Consider the following 21,237-nt stretch of genomic DNA (forward strand, 5'->3'; position numbering starts at 1 on the left):
TTATTTTTTATTTTTTTCATTCAATGGTTTTTACTGAAGATGACATTTTGACTTATGGTACAGTATTTGAGTAAATAGATATGTGCTGATTTTAACCGATCATTTTTTCTATTGACTTGATTTCTGTCTACTGTACTTACCCTTCTATGAAACCCTAATACAAAAAAAAACTGAAACAGAAATTACTTGAGCTAAAAAATTTAGCTTTTGCTGATTTACTAAAAATAAATTACTCTCTGATTGCAAAACTCAAATGAGACTTGAATCATGTCCTAATTTTGTAGGGTTCCTAATTTAAAAAAAGAGGGATATTTGTTTAGATGCCAGTTTACTTGTTAGTTATATAAATCTGGCATTTGCCTTTGAGGATGAAAATATTGCAATAGGCCACCAAGCTCCTTTCGCAGTCTTTCTATTTTTATAGCAGTGAATCTTATTTTAATGAGTTGTTCTTCAATGTGACTTTTTATTATCAACCTATAAATCCCCACTGTTACAGGCTCTAATGACGTACTGTAGCCGACACCAAATATTATTCTATTAAAAGTTTGTATTATTATACCCTTCTGAATAGCTGTTGTGCCTAAGGTGTACTTCTAATTCGAATCACTTCAATAATTATTAACCCATAACAGCAGAGTAGTCTAACCTTTTTGGCTCAAAGACAACCATGGGGCTTTTAAAGAGACAGAAAATGGCACGCACACAACATGTTAGCATTGCAGACTGTAACCCCAGAAAGATGTAGTTTAGTAAAACTGAAAAGTCAATCACATTGTAGATAAAGGTGAAGATATGGCAAGTGTCCCACATAGTACTTTTGAATCCATATGAAGTCGTAGTGCACCTTTAGTAAAAGCATAGCAACCTGTGTTAAAGCATAGTGAGCATTGTAAAACCCAGGTATGGTAAAGCAAATACAATAAAACATATAAAACATGTTAAACTATGGTAAATCTGTGGGAAAACTGCACACTTACCATGGAAACTTTTATTAGGGAATCCCTTAACAACCTTAAATGTGATTACCCCTAAACCAAGAGACATATTTTGGATCTCAATGAACCATACTCTTTGTGGCTCACAAGCCCGCTTTTGGACTATAGAGGTAAGTGTCAGATTTTAAGAAATAAACACCTTAAATATGCAGTATGCAACATTTGCATAGATTTGTATTGATTTGATTTTCTTTATTTACAGCCTTGAGATTGAATATGTAACAATCTCAATTTTAGAAGTCTCACTCCTAAAAGAAAAAAAAAGTGATAATACATTTGTATGTTCTGACCTTGGTATCCTTGGCTATAATAAAGGAGATTCCATCAACAACGTTACCAAGCTTTTAAAATATGTCCCTTTGAGGATAAAATTACAAGCATTCAAAAATACCTATTTTACAAATTACAGTGATTCTAACAAGATTTTAAAAGGATAAAACAAGCTTCTAACATATTTGCTCTCTGTCTTAATTATTTAATTAAATATATTTTTCATATATTGCTGTGTTCTTTCCAACATATATTGTCTGTACAGTGCACATTGTATGTCACCTTTAGTATCGAGCCATAATGATTAACAAGCACTTAACAAGAAAGCTGTTCTAAAACATCAAGCAAGCCTCCCGTGCGACACAGTTGTATTCATGGCTAACAGTTTGATGCTTGAATGTTTTTTTCTGCAGACCGAGGGTGTTCTGCCACCTATTTATTATGCAACTAATAAATGGTGGGGATAATGTGATATAAGGGCAGACAGTTGTTTTAATTTCTTGTGTATCAACGTACAAGCTTGTGGCCCAGGGGGTTAGCATGGAACTGCTTTGATTAGCCATGACAGCTTTTCCAAATCATTTCAGCTGTGGAGCATTCTGCTCAACTAATCCAGACGGCTTCTGCTACTTGCTCCTTTTGCAGAGTCTGTTCAATTGGAGGAAAACTAACTTAAAAACTCGGTTGCAGTTAATTGTCTTCTGTATTGTCACATACACAATGTAAAACCTGTCATACCTTTGCTCCACCCTTCGTGGCGGGGACAGATAAATGTGCAGGTTGTTTTTGTTTTAGTATTTCTACAGAGAACTTTAAAGCCAGATGCGATTTTATTATTCTTTCTCAACTTTTTTTTCCCCTTGTTTTCCGACTGTCTGCATGAAATCCATTTTACTGCAGCTTTTACTATATGTGTGATCAGTTTGCAAGATGATTATTTAATTTGATTTGGCGCCGCACCCATTATGTAACTCCAAACTACTCCAGTACATTCAAAATGTTGAGCTTTTCTTTTTGTTCTCGGTGTATAGATCAGCCAGAAGAAGCTGAAGAAATATGAGAAGGAGTACCATGCCCTGAGGGAACAGCAGGCCCAGCAGGAGGCTCCGATCGAGAGATACGAGGTACAGTGATTTGGGGTTGAGGAAAGTTTGAAAGCTGCACTTTCCCCCCAGTGATGTTTAATCTTGTATGTAATCCATACATATTCCTTGAATTAGCCTTCTGTGCGCTTTTGCAAACACAGACCTTTGTTTAGATACTTCAGAAGAAGTATGAGCTCTGGAGACAAACAAAAACATCCTCCTCCCTGGAAACCTGCTTGACTGCATCACAGAGTCTTGTTGATTTTAAAAAATATTGCAAGCAGGGTTTATAGGAGTGCTTGAAAACAAAGAAATAGAGCAATCAGCAACCAACTTCCTAATCAGATATCACACAGGTAATAATCACCAATGATCAATGCGTCAGAACACTGTATTGTTCAAAGGAAAAAAAAAGATAATACAACTGAAACAGGGTGATAATTCAGTCACTGCAGGTACGCAAAATAAAATCCATTCGGAACAGGGTGACACATGGCTCAACAATGTACAAAAATTAGCATATAGTTATTAATTTCGATAAAAAAAGCACCAACTTTATTTGCAAATGTTGGTTATGTTGTAATAACATTTTGCATATTTAAGGGGCATGATGGAGGAAACTGCTCGACAACTATGGCCAAAAAAATTTGCATCTCTTAAGATTTTAGGAGCTAGATTGTAGGTGAACAATCTTAGAGAGTAGAGTTAGGCATAGGATGATTGCTGTCATTACCAATAAGTCAATATGGGAAAAAGTATCTGAAGACCTTAGGCAAAAAACTGTTTATTGTCATAAAGCTGGAGAAGGATACAAGAAGATTTCCAAGCATTTGAGTATCCCAATTTCAACTAATGTTTCTATTATCAAGAAGTACAAGACTCATGGTACTGTCACAACGCTCCCTCGGTCTGGAAGAAAGAAGGTTCTTTCACCAAGAACAAGTAGAAGAATTGTGAGGAAGGTTAATAACAATCTGAGATTGACTGCCAAAGATATTCAAAGTGAATTGGCTGCAAGTGGGACTGGGGTTTCCATTTCAACCATAGGTCAAGTATTGCATGGTGAAGGTCTCAATGGTCACAGGCCAAGGAGAAAGCCACTCTTAAGAAAACGTCACAAGGACAATCTCTTAAAGGATTTTTCACCTTAAGTTTAGTTTTTTGTTTTTATAAGATTATATTTTAAAATCAATGCAAAATGTACCAGCTAAAGTAAAAGCTGAATCATTTAAAAAGACGGTGTACACACAAGTGTATCAGTGTTGATGCTGATCTTGCTGCAACTTGTTTGTGTGAAGTTTTTCAATAACCTCTTGTTCAAAACTTTGTTAAAACACTGGTGGTGTTAGCAACTGAACAGAGGAGTTGATTTTGTGGTTTGCTTGAATTAAGCCACTTCTCTGACTGTACCCAGTTTTTTAATGTAAATAACAATAATTTCTTTACATCACCCAAACCTAGAGACTGTTCTTTTAATAGTTCATAGTATGCTCCGATATACAGTAGAAGGGATAGTAGCCAGCAGTGATGTTTAATGGTTGGTTGTGGTGCGGAATCTCTGAAGACAGACGATTAAAAGATGATCAGAACTGTAGCCTGAGAGGAGGCTGGGTTAGGAGCCACAGCTGTGCAAGAATACAGTAACATACAAGAAAATGAAAAATCAGCGAGGATGATTAGCTTCTGCATCAGGTGTGCAGAATCTCTGTAATATGTGTGCTTCATATCTAGGGTGTGATGGTACACCTTCATCAATATTTCATATTGTGTTATGGTGTTTTTGCAGAACACCCCTAATCAGCCTGTTTTATTTATAACATTGATTAGCAATAGCTATGTGGGTTGCTGTAAGGGACTTTACGCTTACTCCCCACCACGTCTAGTGGATGCAAGGGGAATCAAACGTTTTAATCTGTCAACCCGTTAGGATTGAAGAATGGCAGAAATGAGCATCCAATGGAACAGTCTCACTCTAGGCGTTAAACCAAGAACTACAAAAAACATGACCATTAATTACACTACAGGTAAGAAAGAACCAGCAGCAGACCCAGCTTTACATTGAAACGAGAGGCCGTTGAGTTTTTAGAATGGTTCCATTAGGCAAATGGAAACACAACATGTGTCCTTTAGGCCCCTTTGATAGCCTGATAATACCCAGACCTGCACTACACTACTTGTAATCAAATAGATCGTAGTTGCTAACCTACAATTCTAATCTTCATCCTTTCTTTAGTGGGAAGTTGGCCACAGGGTTTGCAGGCAGAGCATAAAAAAACGCTTGGTGATCAGAGTAATAAACTGTGTGGGCCACAGGACAGTAAGTGTCTAATATGGCAGACATGTAATTACTTTTACAGAAAATCACTGGTTTGTAAATTGGGTGTTTAGACAGCACACCACATTGCTGTATAATAAATTGTGCTGAGGGATGAAGACAACTCATGCTGGCTAAAACCCAATAATAAAAATGAAAACATACTCTTACTTAAGGACTTAATCTGTGAGATCAGGCACATTTTTAATCTCAAGGTTTCTAACAAATGCTTGTCAGAGTAGCAAGTGTACTGAAGGTTTCAGCACATCAGTTTGTCCACATTGAGCATTGAGATAGTACAGTGATGTTCTTCTCCTTAAGCCATGTGGTGCCCTTTGTTATCTGTTAAGGTACGATGACATCTGCTGGAATACAATTGTAAACCAAACCTGGCTGTGGATGTTCTTTTGGGTGTTTAAGTCAGGATATTAAACTGGCCGCTACAAATACTGGGCTTGACTTTTGTCTATGACAGTCCATCATAAGTGTGAGAAAAAAAGAGCAGTGTTTTAATAAGGTAGCATGTTTATTGACAGGAACTCAGAAAAAAAGTAAGTTTATCTTGTTTCATGTAAAGAAATGGAAACCTTTTTATAACATTAGAAAAAAAGATGCAAACTATTTTTATATTTTAAAAAAAACCTTATTGAATGTACCATATGTTATTACAATATACTACAATTTTTCTACTCCATGACGTGTCGCACAGAAATTTCATCAACCCTTTTTTTTCCTCTTACTAAAAAAGTCCAGTCACTAAATTTATTCTGGCCAAGAAACTGATGCAAAACCATCAGTAAGCGGGTTTGTGAGGGGATATTAAGAGAGCTAATTTCTTCAAGAACATGTGATATGAAATCATTTTAGAAAAATAAAAGTTTACTGCACTGTGCTTGCTTTTTATTTTCTACACAGCTGAAGAAGGGCTTTAGTCTGAAACGTCCTGAAATAAATGATTTTTTAATCATTTTAATTGTCATATTTTTTTTCTTCATTTTTGTACACTGCAGTTAAACTACCTTTCAAACATAATTCTATATTATATGATAAATAAACATTACAGATTTAAATTGATAGTCATTATGCAAACAATTGGGTCCTCTATGCATTTTATCTCGCTATCTCAGTGTGTGAATCCCAGAATCTTCTCTCCAGCAAGGCATTGTACTGTGCCCTATAACAGCTACAGTTTACCTGTACCACACATTTCTTATTGTCCATGTCTCTTTGAGGCTGCATGGTTTATTATTTAAAGTCATCAGAACTTAACATTATTCCTCTGCACAAGGTAATATGATGCTTTATAATAATATATCACATTTAGATACATCATTTGGAAATGCCTGTTGCTCTAAACTCTCTGTCTTCTCAACTTTGGATTCAAGAAAAAAAAAAGGTAGAAAGAAACAATGAAAAGGAGCCATGTGCCAGTGATAATGACACCACTGCCAGTAGCAGCAGTCAGCTCTCTGCGACATCAAAAAAGAAAAAATAAGACATTGATAAAAGGAGAGGGGGCAAGCAGATTTCTCATGGACCCTATGATCATCTCCTGATATAGTCATGAAAGCTGATTTAAAAACCTTTGAACAACACTGTCCCTGTTTTCTGTAGACCATTGTAATATACAGTACCTGAACTATATTACACATCTGCTTACAGATCTTACGAACTGAACCTCCTGGTCTGCAGCTACTCAACATGTAAAAAAAAAGAAAAAAACAAGGATGCCCTATAACTATATTCTCTAATGCAGCATCAATTCTGTGCCCAAGTGTTATTATTTGTGATGTACATGTTTTTGACACATGCTGTATAATGTAACAGTGGTACATAGAGTGAATAGGAATGTTGTGTTAGTGTGTTTTTAGAATCTTGTTTTGTACATTATGTGCATGCAGAGCCTCTTCAGTCATGTGATACTGTATAGGGGGTTGGGGGAGGGATTACAATTGAGAGTCCATAAGTCACTAATTGGTTTGCCCTTAGGAAGGATTGCTACTCAGAGAAAGAATAGTTTAATACCGGTAATAGGTTAGTAATGGCAGGTAATCTGTATTGTGTTCCTGCCGCTTCCCTGTTTCTAGAACAGTTTCTGAAAGGTGTTTTGTTCCTGTCCTGCCGAGTTTATGATGTTTAAATAGCACTAATTTGTGTCATCGTCGTGGGAAGATACAAAAGCTTTAAAATAACATTTTGCAGGTCCTGAGTCTGGTGTTGCATCACGAATTCATCACACTCGAGAGAGATCTAATAAATAATGGAGTCCCTGAGGAACCAATCTAATTGGGATTCGGTTCCATCCCTGTTTGCAAACATGTGAATAATTACAAGGCTAGGCACATTTTTACAGAAGGCTGGTACATTTTTAATCTGTACTCGAAAGCTGTTTTCAAAGGTTATTCTCTTTGAGAGCTGTTAAATATTATATAGGGCACAGCATGTGGCGAGAAGGTGCTGAACTCAGAGTGCAGCTGGGCATTCTTCTTTTACACATACTGATGGAGAAAATTGATTTTTGAAATTGCAAACTCTTTCCCTAACCTTAAAGTGAATAAGCTTTTTCTTTCCCTAGCTTTTGGTCTTACTGTGTCTTTGTGACTTTGTACAGAGGGAGAACAGACGCCTGCAGGAGGCAAACATGAGACTAGAACAGGAAAATGACGACCTAGCACATGAACTGGTAACCAGCAAGATAGCGCTGAGACAGGACTTGGATAATGTAAGTCTGACCAGAAGGCCCTCTGCTGCAGAGGCTTCCCTTTGTGCATTTTACTTTCATGGCTTTTTTTTAATGTTCTTTTTTTCCAAATGCTGGCATTACATGCTATATATCTGCAGCAAACATTACCATCTTATCAAACAGTGCTTGGATTTTGTGATATAATAATACAAGCTCATCCTGGGTTATAAGTGTTACCTCTTTTAGTTCTGTTTTCTGCTATATAGATTCTTGAATGAGGGAAATCTTTATTGCAGGGGCTGTTTCTTTTCATCGTGCTACAGCGGACCCTACTGGCCAGGTGCCTGTTGAGCTCAGGTGCACTTGCAGGGCTGGCCTGTGTCCTCCATAGGCCGGCATATTGCTGACATCTGCTCTCGTTCCTGGGTGTGAAAGAGGAAACTGGCTTGGCTGTGGGAAATTGCTGCGTTGAGGGGAAAAAACTATTGCACATTCTAAATTGGGGAGAAAATCAGGGGGTAAAATAATTGGGCACGAAAAAAACAAAAAAAGACAAACAAACAATTACAAAATAAAATATTACTGCCCTAGTGGCTGTTTGAGATACGGATCAAGTAATGAAATGTTAACAACTGGCATCCGAACAGTTGCCCCCCCCCCCCGCCTCCAAAATCGACCATCTCATTAAATCACAACTTCCTGCCAGAATATTTCGAGGCGATAAATTAATCCATAAATCTCAGATCAGTGGCAGCCTATAAATGCAGTAGTATTCCCATTCCCCAGCAGGTGGCCTGCATATCAATTATATTCAAACTATCCCTGGCAGAGCTCAGCATTCCCTTATGAGCACAATTATAGTCACATAATTTCTGACAGATCTCTGAGCTCAACAGCAAATAAAAAAACTGTTGTATGCAACAGCTGGCTCCTGAATCCATTGCCTTTATAACCCCTTCTGCGATTTCCAGGCTGAGGAGAAATCAGACGCCCTCAATAAGGAGCTACTGATGACCAAACAGAAATTAGTGGATTCCGAGGATGAAAAGAGGAGACTGGAAGAGGAATCCGCTCAGGTTAAGAAGCCTACAAATATCTTACTTTCTTGGTTCCTCCTGATTTATTCCTATTCATTTCCCAAATAGCGTTACTGAATAGTGTTTATTTAATAAACTCATTGACTTGTAGATGCTGTGACAAGTCATCTAGAAACTCTAATAAATCCAGAGGAGCTCATACAAAATACACTGAATATGTTGGTACTTGAATGATAAAGAATTTTCATTTAAATGCATTACTGATTATTTTTATTTTAGACTAATGGTAAAAAAAAAATTAATTGAACACCACAGGGTGTCAGTACTTATGGGCACTGCTGTAAATGCAAGGCTGTGTCTGAGAATCCTGACGAAATCCCAGGCAAATCTATTACTACAGTAAGTGTTACCGGACCTCAACCTCATGCCCTGTAAAAATCGATGTACAAGCCACACCTGTTTATAAATTGCACACCGTTTAACAGGACCTCAAAAACTGAGTTTTACGGTATCCTACAAACACTGTTTTTTTTTTCTTCTAATGAAACAAGACTGAATAGGAAATGAACTGTGAGTAATGTGTGGTACAAAATAATGTTCTGTAATAGGTTAATTGTGCCAACCTAAGACAACAAAGACCATCTGTAATTTAAACGTCTCTGTAGCTAATGATGTTCCAGCAAAATGAGAAGCCTTTTATCTGACATAATTGTGCTTGTTGCCTTAAAAGCATGGACTATCTCACTTAACATTGGGGATTTCAACCATCATTCTGTTTTTCGAACTGCTAGCTATGGAGGTAGCTTACCGTTGTGGCAGAATCTTCATTTCATTTATGTAAAATATATTGAAATTTTCCCTGCCCAGCTTAAAGAAATGTGCCGAAGAGAAATGGACAAGGCAGAATCAGAAATCAAGAAGAATGGATCCATTATCGTGGAGTACAAGCAGGTTGGTGTGACTATAGGCATCAATCTCTTTTAGACTTAAAGGTTATTCTCTAAGATATTTTGGCTTGCAAGGTATTATGTTGCTATTATCCATTGTGTTACACAATCAATCTGGAATCTTTTCACAAATAATATCGAGGTTCCCTGATAACATAGTTAAAGAAATGAGAAGTAGTGGATATGCACGTACAGAAACAGCTCCCTCTAATACAATAACCTGGAAGTTTGTTGCTAATTGTATATTATGTTGGGTTAGAAATCAGTGTTTACTGGGGATCTTGTACTATAATCCCCCAGTCACACCCACAGTTCACTGCACCACAACTTTATTTTTTCTGCACACACAACCCAACCCTGTACACACACAAAAATAATATTTTAAATAGTAATTTATTTGATGACTAAGTGCATACCTAATTGGATTTGGAAGGTTCTCAGCTATTTGTTCTGGATGACAATGTTGGTATAATGATTCTGTTGACATTTCGATTAATAACAAAGACCGATAATATGGTCTCCTCCCCGGCCCTTATCATCGTAATTGATAGTTTGCAAGAATCGCATTGTGGGAGGCTGTGTGACGGTTCAATCAATGAAGGCCAGATTATATCCAAGTTCTCTAGGTAGCAGTGTGGCGTCCCTCTCCCCAGCTGTAAATCTTACAAAGTGCCCAGGACCTAGCTAGGTAGTTCAGCACACTTACTTTAGGAGGATTTGGGGGCAGGAGCACAGGAAAGATTTGGACTATGCTATACAAACCCTCTGATTGAAAGAGTGTGCATGCTTTTGAAAGTAATTAAGCAATGAAAGTGATTAATGCTGGTGTTAAAAAGTATCCAATAAAATAAATATCTTGCGTAGCCTGTGAGTATGTCTTTGTTTGGCCCTGCGGAAACAATTTTAGAAGGAATGGGGAAAAAAATCTGATTAAAATGTGTCTGAAGAGTGATGTTTTGTAGAACTACAGACAGCATTTAGGAGGGCAGAGCTGCGCGGTGACCTCTGTAATAGTGCAGGCCTGTTCTGTCTAACAGGTCTTTGTCAGATCGTCCATCACTCATCACAATCATTCCCAAAGCAATTCCCCAAGAGCTGTGCTGTAGAATGGTGTCAGGTGCTTGGACCTCAGTTTTATGGGTCAGTCAACCAGATCACACATCTCCTGATTTATTTTTAATAAGGCAGAATACAAATGCAGTACTGTATAAGGATCTGTCTCACAAATATTGCCTTGGTAAGAAAAATAAATGTTTTAATAAAAATGTTTGGGGGAGTTGGGTGGGGGGGGGGGGGGGGGGTCATCTTACAAGGTAATGTATTGCTTCCCTTTGGCAGATATTATTTTTCTTGTGTTTACATTGTTTTTTGTTTTTTTTGTTTTTTTAATATTGTTTTAATTTTTTGAAAATGTAGAAAACATTATAAAACCCAAATCAAGCAATATTATCTGCCAGTTGGCAAAGATAATTAACTTTGTTTTCATACTATTTTTTGTGGTGCAGTTATTAATCTCATGAAGATAGATTATAGATATTATGCACACATGTACAGTGCAGGGTAATCGTATGCTATTGTTAAGATGAAATGTATCTCTGTGAAAATGCTGTTTTATTCTGTTACCTTGGTGAGATGAACAGTAGGTTCAAATTTCCAGTATACTGGCTTCATACTTGAGACATATTCTGTGATTTCCTATTTCAAGTTTCATCATGGGTGATGCACAAGAAAAATGAACCCTTCCCATATCAATGATGCAAATCTTGTTTCACATTTCCAGATTACTTCATGTTTCAAGCCACTCAATATGACATACCCCATAGATTATGCTACCAGCGATGCTTTCATTTCTAGTGTCCTTGTTCTTTCAAGGTAAGGCAGTTGAAGCCATCAGTGCAAGTACTTCTTGAAACTGAGATTGTAATACGAGTTACCAGGTTCTTGCTGTACTGTTCTGTAAGTACTGAACTGCTGGGTTACATACTTTGACGATTGAAACAGGCTTATGTTTAAAACACTTACTTCCAAGATAACTCAAGGTGACATGTACTTGCATTTGTGACTTCAATTGTGACAGACTTCTCCCCCTTCCTCTTACATTTTCTTTTTACTTCCTCAGTTATTTAAAGAAAACCTCTTCCCTCTATAGAGTGCAGTAATCATTCTGTGTGTGATTTCTTTATTGCAGATCTGTTCACAGCTCAGCGAGAGGCTGGAGAAGCAGCAGACAGCAAGTAAAGGAGAATTGGAAAAAATCTGGGTATGTGAGTTAATGAATGTATTACCCTCGATACATGTGAGGAACCAGAGCCCCATTGCTAAGCTTGGTCCTCTGCTTCAGGGGCTTCCACAGCAAAAATGTTCCACTCCAAAATGTTCTCTCAGCAAGGCAAGAACAGAAATCTCCCTTTCCCATTGTTTTGGATACTGGTACAGTTTCTGGATTTCTGTATTCAGCTTTAGAATTAACATATTTAGTAACAGAATATATAAATCTCCAAATATATATATGTATGTATATAGGGCTGTCAAGCGATTTTAAAAAAATGTATTGCGATTAATCTTGAGATTTTCTTTTTTTTTATCTCAGTTAATTGCATATTTAATTTATACAATTACTGCATCCATCTCATTTAAGTTTGTGTTATTACTGATGCTATTATTATTATCATTATCCAAAAAACAACCCATCATAAAATCCCTGTTTGCCTATTTCTGCATTCTCTTTATAGTTGTATATGTATTTACAATCCAGCATGTGTTGTTACATTGTTAGAACCAACTGCTAAATCACAATGGAGTCAGTTTATTACTCACCTTACTGCATTTAAAATCAGTTTCCTTTATAGTTTCCTTTACTAGTAAACTGATGTTTTTCATTGCCGTTTAAATAATAATAATAATTTGTAATTCTCTTTTATTAATAACTTGAAATTGCCTAAATAAAACAAAACATTCACGGAGTAATGGTTATATCCTTCATAAATGTAAATAATAGTTTAAAAATAAATGTGGTTATTGAAATAAAACAAAGCTACAATGTTAACTTGTTCTGAAAATCTACATGGTGTGTTCATTATATCTCAGCCCAGGTGGTAGTTCTTTAGTCTTGTTTCACATTTTGACTATATATGACTCTGGAGGAATGCACTGTTTTGCAGTTGGCACAAACTTTATAGAAACCGCAATTATCTAGCCTTCTCCATCATGCCCAAACTGAGCTTCTCTGATTTTGAGAATTCTAAATATGGATAGCTCAATTTATTTCTGTTTCTATGTATAAATGTCTTATTATGACTAATGTTTAGTGGTGTTATTGCTTGCTCATGTCTGCCTGTTCACTGTGAGAGCGCTAGGGCCTCGCTATCTGTTTAGTGGTGTTATTGATTGCTCATGTCTGCCTGTTCACTGTGAGAGCACTAGGGCATCGCTATCTGAAGCATTGATGGCTTTTTCATGAGATATTAGGTGTTCAATTTGATTGTTCTGCAAAGTTCCTTAGAATTCTTACATTATCCTTTCTATTATTTTAATTAGATCTGGGAATTAAAAAGAAGCCTCTTCAGATATTTCAATGCTCCTAATTATTATTCCATGAAGAAATGTAGATTTTCTTCTCTGCATAATCCTCTTGAGATCAAAGCCATTTGGCTATTATTTTCAATGTGTTCCTTTTTTTATATCATTCTTGATGGCTGTTTGTTAGCAACAAAGGAGCCCTCTCGTCTTTGAAAATAAGCTGTTTACTCTAAATAAGTCTATAACAATAAAATTCATTGAAAACCCTGTTTGTCTTTCTGAACACCACATGTTAAGCATTCTTTAGAAGTGACTTGACAGAAGCACTTTTAGAAGAGTGTTGTAAATGCTTCTTAAGAATCAAATTAATGTGAAAGTGCACTGGTAAAACACCCTTCAAAAGTAGCCAGGATACTGATGGCTGCTTCTCAACAATAGGCATTCGTGTTGGGAGCAAGATGCAAATTTGAATGCTTATTTTCTTAATTAAACAGAAGCCTAGGTATTTAGCTAAATGTTTTCAGTCAAGGTATTTTGTTTAATAACAGTTAATGCAACAGTATATAATGCATGGAACATAAAGGTCAGAATGTGGTAATAATATTCTAACAATGATTCGTTTGATGCAGTTGGGATGACTTTGATCTTTTTGAGCTGATCAGTAATTGCTTGTTTTTTGTTGACTTAGCTAAAAGTGGAGGGCTGTGAGAAGTGTGGTGAGCTGTTCAGTAAAGAAGGCAGCCTGCGGGTGGTGAGCGTGGCGAAGGAGGGCTCCGAGGAGGAGCTGGATGAGGAGAAGGAGTCGCTGAAGAACCAGTTGAGAGAGATGGAGCTCGAGCTGGCCCAGACCAAACTGCAGCTAGTCGAGGCAGAGTGCAAGATACAGGTGAGGAGTGCAGTGACACACAAGGATTGCAGTGATTCTGAAAAGGTCTTCTCTGCCTTAGCCTGCTATGCTCGCTACGAAGTCCAGTTTGTTTATAAAACCCCTAAGGTTTTGATTTTGTAGAAATTTTCCTTTGAAATCTTGCTACTATGTCTCTGTGTGAACATGTATGCTGTTGCTATTACTTGCAGCAGTAGGAAGTTGTAAATTACATTTAATTCACTTACCACAATAGAAACTACTAAAGAGGACCCACCCCCAAATGCTGCTGTTCTCCTAACCCTAACATTTACCAGAATTGTCTATAGAGATGAATATTCAGACCTTTTTTTAAATGGTGTGAAGGCACAAATATTATTTTCCAGTGCGGCAAGATATTGTGACAGTGTGTGTTATAGAGTTTGAGTTTTTAGAAAGCTGTAAAAGCTGTCCTGTATGACCACTCTTGGTTGTGAATGAGCATGGTCTTTAACAAGAGTTGTATCTCAGCCCTTCCTAACCACACAACATGCTCTACGTAGAAAGCGTATTTGTCCAGAAATTAGGCCAATGTGTTTCTGTGAACTGTTCAACCTTTCATTTAATATGTGTGTAACATGTATGTGTTACTATGCAATCATTCTGAAAAATTACAATTATCAATTCCAGCATCCCAAACTTCATATTATTATATACCGGAATTAGATTACAGGACCTGTATTGTGTCCTGTGTTAGGAATCCTCTTTTTCCAGGACTGTCATTTATGCCACTGTAACTATTGTATATTTGTCATGAATCTATCTGAAAAAGAATCTTAGCAGAAGTATGGTATTTGTATTGTTGTTGCTTGGGTGAAAAGGGTTGAAAGTTAAGGGGCAACTAAAGTGGAAGAAATGTGCCACATAATATAGTATATCTGAGAGGAATCTAATAGGAATGCTATGGTACTGCATAACCATTATAAAGTATAGCTTTGCAGCACAACAAACTGAATTAATTCAAGCCAAAGTGAAGTAGGACCCCAATATGATTTAAGTTAGTTTGTCTTCTAATTTAAATAAGTATGTTCTCCCCCACCTCTGCTTTAGATGATTAGTGCTGTCAGTATCCTGAAAAAGTAGGGAACTGTAAGTGTGAAGTAGGGATGGACGTATACAGACCAGGTTTCGTTATCATTCTCTTTTAAATGTAGCTCTTTTACCCCTTTGGGGTGGTTCATTCCGACACTCATCAAGTTTATAGTACAGAGTCTGTTATTAACAAGGGAAGTGTAACAGTGCTTTAGTCTGAATAATATTTGAAACCATATTTTTGTGTGAAATATTTTTTGGGGGGTGTATAATCAGGAGCTTTAAAGAGTAAGTAGCGGGGTTCCAAAAAATACAGCGTTACACGTCCCCACGTGCTGCTGCAACTGTTTAAATAACCTACCTGTAATTGTTCTTTTCATTGTTAACATCCTGACGACTTTTTACACTTTACAACTTTTTAAACTCTGTTTCAAAGCTATTTTCAAAATGTCTGCTCTACTGCACTGATTAGTGCAAACATTATTGCCCACATTGTCAAACAGGTAGCACAGCAATACCGATCCATGATGTGGTACGGAACAGAAAAGCCAGAGCACTTGCAGTGATTTAGAGGACAAATCTCAAACCCAAGTGGACCATTTTGAAAAGAGCGGCCATTTTGAAAAGAGCTTTGAAACAGTGTTTCAAGTTCTAAGTGTACAAAATTGTCAGGATGTTCACAATGAAAAGAGAAATTACAGGTATGTTATTTAAACAGTTGTAGCAACACGTGGGGACGTATAACGCTATCTTTTTCAGAACCCTAGTAATTACTCTTTAACTTATTTCTCAGTGGTCCTGACAGATTTCACACAGTTCAGCCCCTGGAATGAAAGGTGGGGGTGTTCAGGTCAGGATTGAGGTGATGACTTGCATGTCAAAATCTGGAAATGTGTGTTATTGGATGGACTCCTGAGACAATGATCTCTGTCTTTGCAGGACTTGGAGCACCATTTGGGTCTGGCTATAAATGAAGTCCAAGCAGCAAAGAAGACCTGGTTTAACAGAACGATGAGCTCTATCAAAACCGTGACTGGTGCCCAGGGAAAGGAGACGTCTTAATGAAGCAGGAAACACACGTGACTGAACAGAGAACAGATTCTGCTGCCTTCCTCGGACAGATGTCTTTCCTTCTGTAAAGTGCTACGGGAATGTACTGTGTAAACAATTTCTTAAGGTCCATGCTAATTGGGTGAGAGCATCCAAAAAATTAATTAAAAAAAAAAAAAAAAAAAAAAGGCTTTAACTTTAGAAGGGTCTTTATACTACTGATATTTAACAGATAACATAGCTGATTAAAAGCTTCCTTTACTGTCCTGGGAGAGAGTGGAAACACACTCAATTCTACTGTCTTGCTGAAGACTAGTTGCACAAAACTAAAATTACATTTTTGGTACGAGAGTTAACAGTCTCCTTTCCAAACCTGTCAATGTTTTTCTTTTTGCATTTCAAGCACTTTTTTTTATATCTGCTTTGAAAAGAGAAGTTGTGCCATGGGGAATCAAACTGAGACCAGGGGAAAAATGCTTCCATCATTCAATTTGGGGTTAGTTTCAGTGAGAGTGGAGTTGGGGTTTGGGTAGCGTGGGGAGGTTGGTGATTTATAGTTCAACAATGTGCTGATTTTCAGATAATTTACACACAGAGCATGATGTTACAAGGGAGGAGCTGTTTGTGCTTTTCAATTTTAATCAGTTGTATGCAGCACAGACCAGACAGTCATGGTTTCTAGCCAGCACTGTCGGAAAATATGTTTCTTATCGATTTGGGGTGGTTCTTTCAGTGTAATCAGTTAAGGTAGGCGCTTCTTTCTCAGTTCTTTAGGAATGATTGTGGACTTTGATTTTTTTTTTTGTTTTGTTTTTAAATGTTGCTTCCCGGAAATGTAGGTCTTTTGAGTGAACCCCCCCAGGTAAGTTGGGACAGATGAGGCAAGTTCACTATTAACTGTTAGCAGAGTGGTCTGTGTTTAAATTTCTAATTCAAGACTGGCTCAAGTACAAAAATAAATATATACATGAAAGAAAATACACATTTAAAAAGAGCTTGTTTTACTTGGTTTTTGATGGGGTTTCTCAAAATAAGTTGGTAGAATAAGGTCTTTGCACCATATACATACTTATTTATAACTGTTTGTCATGCTGAAATTCTTGTCTTGTTAGTGGACTCGACGTGTGCAGTGAGAAAGCTGGTTAAGTACCCAGAAGCACTGGCTTGTATATAAAAAGTATATGAGTTTGTTTATTTTGTATTTCTACTTTCCTTGGTAACTGTACTAATGTTGCCTATGTACTATGTTATGGATCTGACATGTTTATGCTGAAGCTTTTGTCCTAAATGTCATACTGCTGTCTTGATTGTTTAATGCCAAACATTGTATCTTCATCCAGCATTACAAAAGTGTGGACATAATGTAATAGTATAGGTTGCATTGTGTATACTTCATGCATTTAAATATAAACTGTAAAAGAAAAAACTATGGACAAAACTGGTATTGTTTCATTATTTTGATGCCAGGCTTAATGCCAGATATACAGGAGTTGGTTTACTGTATTTCTTTCAAAGATGTTCTTGTCAGATCATCCACAAAGTAAAATAAAAAAAAAAAACAGTCATACAATATTTGAATAATATAGGGCAGTATTATATCTATTATATATTAATTATATTGACAATGAGAAATTGTATGACATAGTTTTGGTTATTCCCATATATTCTGTTTTCTGATCAGACAAAGAGTTGTTTTTTTTTTTGTTTTTTTTTTTGTTTTGTTTTTTAAGCGAAAAAAAAGCAGAAGTCAGATGATGGTTCTTTGGAGACTTTCCAAAGTGCAATGAGTGGAGCAGTTAAAACAGAACAGAAGTCAACCCTTTTGCGATTGGATATTAGAAGTGGCCGTTTTCCGAACCAATTGGCCTCACTTTACTAGTATACATGTCTTTCATAGGGCACCACATTTAGTTTAACTTTGTGATTTTAGTACTTCTGTCTTACTATTGAGTTTGTAAACCAGTGGATGTTAAGAGTTAAGCAATCACTGTCATATCTCTTCTGCTGGTAGGTATCTGATTATTTTAAAATGTAGTCTTAAGTAAACATCAAATATTAGTATCTTCTGAAGCTGTCTGGAGGTTTACAAAATATAAATCGTGCTCGATGGCAATATGCACTTTTTACACAGCAATAACAAACCTCTTGCCATAGCTTTGTTTCTGCAGCCTCCAAGAGCAGAACTGTTCCCACATTAATAATATTGTATTAATGTTTTATTTAATTAGACACTGTCGCTCTCCAGTTTAGCTGTTCAATTATAGAGATTGCAGAATATAAAACTAGCGAGCCATGTAATATCTGATACTTAAATACAAATATTCACAATGCTAAAAGGGGCAAATAATAATTGCATCTTTTCCAAAGGTCTGGCACTGAAGCGCTGACTGTTTAAATTGTAAACTAGATGCCTTAACTGTCAAACAAAAAAAGACTCAAAGGTCAAGCTTTATAATGGTTGATACAATGTTTGTGAGATTGACTTGTTTCAATGGTCTGCTCTTGTAGTTGCTTACAGACTGACAACAAATATTGATCATTCATTCCTATAGCCAGGAGATTTGAGCAGGTAGACCTCCAAACATCTTAATAATGTTTTTTATTATTATAAAAACTTAATAGTACCATGTCAGTCCAGTGCATTTCCTGGTAATCAGTAGCCATCTGGGGCACTATACTGTAGACACAAAACATTAGTATTTATTTTAATTTTAAATAAGTCTTAGACTAGTATCTGATTGCTTACTGCATTTTCATAAGAAATCGACGCATGTTTATTAATAGACTCTCAAGTGGAAAGCTAAAGTTCATCTTACAGTTCAGTTAAAAAATTAATACAATATGTCCCACACCATTAGGATTCAATTATCATCACAACAGTAGAAAATTATGACATGTACAGTGTTTTCCAGAGGCCTGTGAGGAACTTTCTTTAACTTAAGTTTCCACTCCTTACCTGAAGAAAAGACCTCTGTGTGTTTGTATATTTTCAGGATCTTTGTAAATGTACTGAATGAGAGTATATAATCATTAATGAAGTTTGTTTAAGAAAGGCATGTCTCTGGTGTTTTTGTTGTTGTTCATGTTATGTGGGAAGCACAAAGGTTACTCCAAGACCTCTAGTTTTCAGTGCTTCCCTGTGGAGACTGAGAATGAAAACGCAGTGCTGGAGAGCTGGCATTTCCCAGACAGTGCTAACTGGATAAAGAGGAGATTGCCCTGCCCTGCACGTGACCGGTCTGCACACCTCACTTCACCCCCAAGGTAAGCTGCTGCTGGCCTTTCTCCCACTGTTTACCACACACGCAGCAATCCAATTTATTGCTTAACAAGAAAGGGTTGAATAATTGATGTCCTAGACGTACGCCTCCACAATATCCAATGGATAGTAAAGGCTATGTGTGTATTTGTGTCTATTATAGGTATATAGAAAGCCAGGCAGGATCCGCTGCTATTCACACTAAGGAGACCCTGCTGTGTACAGAGATTTCAGTTTGTTCTGCTGTTCACACTAAGGAGACTGCTGTGTACAGAGATTTCAGGTGGCTGTGTTGTTCACACTAAGGAGACTGCTGTGTACAGAGATTTCTGTTTGTTCTGCTGTTCACACTGACTAAGGAGACCCTACTGTGTACAGAGATTTCAGTTGGCCGTGCTGTTCACACTAAGGAGACCCTACAGATATTTCAGTTTGTTCTGCTGTTCACACTAAGGAGACTCTGCCTTGTACACAGATTTCAGTTGGTTCTGCTGTTCACACAGACTATTGCGACCCAGTTGTGTTGGCAGCTGTCAACACCTTTGCTTTGTGGGATGGTTGTAAAGAATTGGCAGCATCAATAATTCCATTAGAAAATGTATTTCATGTAATAACTGAATTTGATTCTGACCTAAGTGTTATTCTTTTGTGCAAATGCCATCTTTAACTAGGATGTAAAGGCGTGCACAGGTTAGCTTTTAGTCAGTTCTCAGGACATAACCGTCACATTCACTCCAGATCACTCAAGTCAGAGGATTAGGTTTCTCACAGTTTCATATGTAGTTTATTTTTATTTCAGGATTTGGAAGTTGCTTTTGTATCAGAGGTTATGTACATCTCTAACGTATGAGCAGTTGAACATATGCATTTCCAATTACTGTGGTACCCAAAAGCTTTCTAATTATGTGAATCGCTGTTGAAACAATTTACCATGTGAGGGACCATTTTCTTTTCTGCAATCAAAATGCTGTGGTTTTCATGTGATTTGGTTCAAACACAGTAAATGAAAAATGCAAAAATCTAACAATCAAATTAAAATAGCAGTGCATAGCAAGTTAGAACTTTTAAAAATGACAAGAGTTGTCTAATATTGTAAAGGTGACCCGTTTGATTTTATTTATTTTCTCCGTACAAATGATTCATGATTATGTTGCCTGCTCATGATTGACAATTCCCTTTCATTGTCGTTTGAAGCTGATACTGAAAGTCTGCTTTCTTTTCAGTCACCAGTTATAGTTTCCTTTTGTGAATACCAGATTCAAGCTGAAAATAGAATGACCTTCTTTCTTTCTTTCTTTATTTTTATTATTGTTAGCATTTACATCCTTCAATAGGCACTGAATGATCAGATTCCACAGTAACACATGTTAAATGCTGGTGACTGTTCAAAGTGTCTATGCCTCACTTCCCTGGTTTGGATTCTGATGTATTAGTGACTTGAAAAGAGCTGCTACTGAGCCCTTGTCCTCTGCTTCAACAGACCATCGACAAGTTATTTAACTTTTCCCTGTGCTGGGTGGCGATTTGCACAGGATTCTCTAAATGCTAAGTGTGTCCCCTCTTATCTACATGCAATGGTACTAATATCATTAATGATGCAGTGCAATTCATTAACTACTTTCACTTACTGCCAACATCCCCATTATCATGACTAATGGCATTATCATGGGAATTTAGATTAGTAGGAGACATAATGTTTGCAGGGGCTGCACAAAACCACATTCCCAGTGGCTACATTTCTGTTTAGATTTGGGGTTCGATCACCTCTGGATGTGGGACCAGCATTATTGCACATATTGGGTTTGGACTATGACAGGTGCTGTGTATGAACCAATGAGAACTAAGGAGTGGGTATTCTGCACACTAAACATTCATTTATACATGCACCCGGCGCCCCAAACTGTTCAGTCCATTGTGTCGCATTGTCTCCATTGCAGGTTTCTCCATTGTGTGGACTTACACTTTTATTTAACTAGCAAAAAAAACAACACACATTGGGTTTTTTGTTTTGTTTTTACATCAGGGTAAAACAAGGTTTAAGCATAGATACTGTACATACTTGAAAAAAAGCCAATACACAATTTCAGTAATGGTATGTGTATTTAGTATTTATCCCATGTCTTTCAAAGACAGTTCAAT

At 36.9% G+C, this 21,237-nt stretch overlaps 1 protein-coding gene across 2 annotated transcripts in view; it reads left to right on the forward strand.

Annotated features, from left to right (window-relative positions):
- The window catches only part of LOC117973972 (rab GTPase-activating protein 1-like), a 123,032-nt gene extending 107,005 nt beyond the window's left edge, over window positions 1-16,027 (forward strand). For both annotated transcript variants that reach the window (XM_058987081.1, XM_058987082.1), the window contains 7 exons: window positions 2,300-2,392; window positions 7,279-7,389; window positions 8,322-8,426; window positions 9,255-9,338; window positions 11,523-11,594; window positions 13,542-13,739; window positions 15,729-16,027. In XM_058987081.1, coding sequence (XP_058843064.1) covers window positions 2,300-2,392; window positions 7,279-7,389; window positions 8,322-8,426; window positions 9,255-9,338; window positions 11,523-11,594; window positions 13,542-13,739; window positions 15,729-15,851 — 786 coding nt within the window. In that variant the 3' untranslated portion in view covers window positions 15,852-16,027. The remainder of the gene's footprint in view (window positions 1-2,299; window positions 2,393-7,278; window positions 7,390-8,321; window positions 8,427-9,254; window positions 9,339-11,522; window positions 11,595-13,541; window positions 13,740-15,728) is intronic.
- Window positions 16,028-21,237: the final 5,210 nt, after the last annotated feature.

Source organism: Acipenser ruthenus, chromosome 15 (assembly GCF_902713425.1).
Source record: "Acipenser ruthenus chromosome 15, fAciRut3.2 maternal haplotype, whole genome shotgun sequence".
In the NCBI taxonomy this organism is placed as follows: domain Eukaryota; kingdom Metazoa; phylum Chordata; class Actinopteri; order Acipenseriformes; family Acipenseridae; genus Acipenser; species Acipenser ruthenus.